This window comes from Cornus florida, unplaced genomic scaffold, assembly GCF_030987335.1.
Source record: "Cornus florida cultivar Cherokee Brave unplaced genomic scaffold, ASM3098733v1 CherokeeBrave_3.0.0_Hap2_Chr06, whole genome shotgun sequence".
In the NCBI taxonomy this organism is placed as follows: domain Eukaryota; kingdom Viridiplantae; phylum Streptophyta; class Magnoliopsida; order Cornales; family Cornaceae; genus Cornus; species Cornus florida.
In genome coordinates, this window is record NW_026775576.1 from 46,375,059 (window position 1) to 46,376,961 (window position 1,903).

The 1,903-nt window shown below is 32.4% G+C and overlaps 1 protein-coding gene across 1 annotated transcript; it reads right to left on the bottom strand.

Moving 5' to 3' along the window:
- Positions 1–788: 788 nt before the first annotated feature.
- Positions 789–1,388, bottom strand: LOC132314029 (uncharacterized mitochondrial protein AtMg00810-like). Its single transcript, XM_059812952.1, has 2 exons — positions 1,151–1,388; positions 789–967 (listed from the first exon to the last, which is right to left on the bottom strand). The coding sequence occupies exons 1-2, from the start codon at positions 1,386–1,388 to the stop codon at positions 789–791; spliced, it is 417 nt and encodes a 138-aa protein (XP_059668935.1).
- Positions 1,389–1,903: the final 515 nt, after the last annotated feature.

Consider the following 1,903-nt stretch of genomic DNA (forward strand, 5'->3'; position numbering starts at 1 on the left):
CATTGGCGGCTTTCATGCTTATGGGCAGCCAACTCTTTCCCTTATTCCCATTTGTTTCGAGTTAAGGTAGCTTTCGGACAAATCCCAAATGTAGCCTTTTCCATCTTACCTTTTTCAAAACAGCAAATATTTTTCTTTCTTTTTCAAAATTTTTTTCATTCCAAGCTATTTTTCAATCTTTTTCTTTTCTTTTCACTCTTTTGGTCTAAAACACATAAAGCAAGTTTAAATTCCAAGATAATGATCAATCATGTCAACATTATCTTTGATCAAAACAATGACATCTCAAGTAAATGTACTATCAATGATTCATTTACTATACGAAATAAGTAAGCAAAACCAATTTCATCAATTCATAGCCATTGTATGCTTTCCACAGATAATCCATGTGTCATGAAACTCCTTGTATTTAACATACTCAATCAATATGGTTTGCTTAACTCCCCAAAAATATAATCTAGACACTTAAGATGTACATGAAAATCCTTTCTAGACTATGTCTTTGCAATACATCTAATCAAGACAACAGACACCAATAGATTTCCTAAAATGAGAAAACTTAAGAGCATCTAATGGTTTAGTGAGAATATCAGCCAAATTCTGATCAATATGCACTCTTTCTAAAGACACGACATTTTGTTTAACAAGTTCCCTACGAAAGTGATGTCAATGTGTTTAGTCCAAGAATGCAAAACTGGATTCTTTGAAATATTAATTGTACTAGCAGTATCACAAAAGATAGCAATAGTACATTGATCAACTCCATAATTCAGAAGCATTTGTTTCATCTAAAGCAATTGTGTGCAACAATTTCCAGCAGCAATGTATTCAGCTTCACAAAATGATAAAGATATGTAATTTTGCTTCTTGTTATACCATGAAGCAAGGTTAGTACTAACATAGAAACAATCACCTGAAGTACTTTTTCTATCATCCTTGTTACCAGCCCAATCAGCATCAGTATTACCTGCAATCTCAGAGTTAGACTCAGAAGAATAATGCAATCCATAATTCAATGTACTATTGACATAACGAATAATACGCTTGACCGCAAGAATGTGTTGTTCTCTAGGATCAGCTTAATACCTAGCATAAACACCTACACTAAATAAAATATCTGGCCTAGTCGCTACCAAATATAACAAGCTACCAATAATACTCCTATACAAGAAATGATCAACCTTGTTAGGATCAGAGTCTCTATCCAATTTGAATGAAGTACTCATAGGAGTTTGAACATGCTTTGAATCTTTCATACCAAACTTCTTAACTAGCTCCTTTGCATATTTTGATTGAGATATGAAAATCCCATCATCAAGTTGTTTCACTTGGAGGCCTAAAAAGAAAGTTAGTTCACCAACCATGCTCATTTCAAAAGTATTACTCATATCTTTCGAAAAATTATGAACAAGGTTATCACATGTAGTACCAAAAACAATATCATCCACATATATTTGAGTAACAAAAAAATCTTTTCCTTTCCTGATAATAAATAATGTTTTATCTGCTCCTCTTCTTCTGAAGCCATTTTGCATTAAATAAGAAGTTAACTTCTCATATCATGCTCTAGGTGCTTGCTTTAAACCATAAAGAGCCATTTTAAGATGAAACACAAAATCAGGATTATATGGATCAATGAAACCTTTTGGTTGTGCTACATAAACTTCTTCTTGCAAAATACCATTTAGAAAAGCACTTTTCACATCTATTTGAAACAATTTGAATTTAAAGTGACATGCAAGAGCAAAAAGAAGTCGAATAGACTCAAGTCTAGCAACTAGTGCAAAAGTCTCATCAAAATCAATTCCTTCAACTTGAGTGTATCCTTGTGCAACTAACCTAGCTTTATTTCTTATCACAAGACCATGTTTATCAAGTTTATTTTTAAAAATCCATTTGATCC

What these genes read in the sequence shown, in the direction of transcription:
- LOC132314029 (XM_059812952.1), bottom strand. Translation starts at nt 1,388, where the DNA reads ATGAGTAATACTTTTGAAATGAGCATGGTTGGTGAACTAACTTTCTTT. An exon ending in CTTGTATAGGAGTATTATTG is followed by an intron (nt 968 to 1,150) that starts GTAGCTTGTTAT and finishes CTGAGATTGCAG; the next exon opens with GTAATACTGATGCTGATTGG.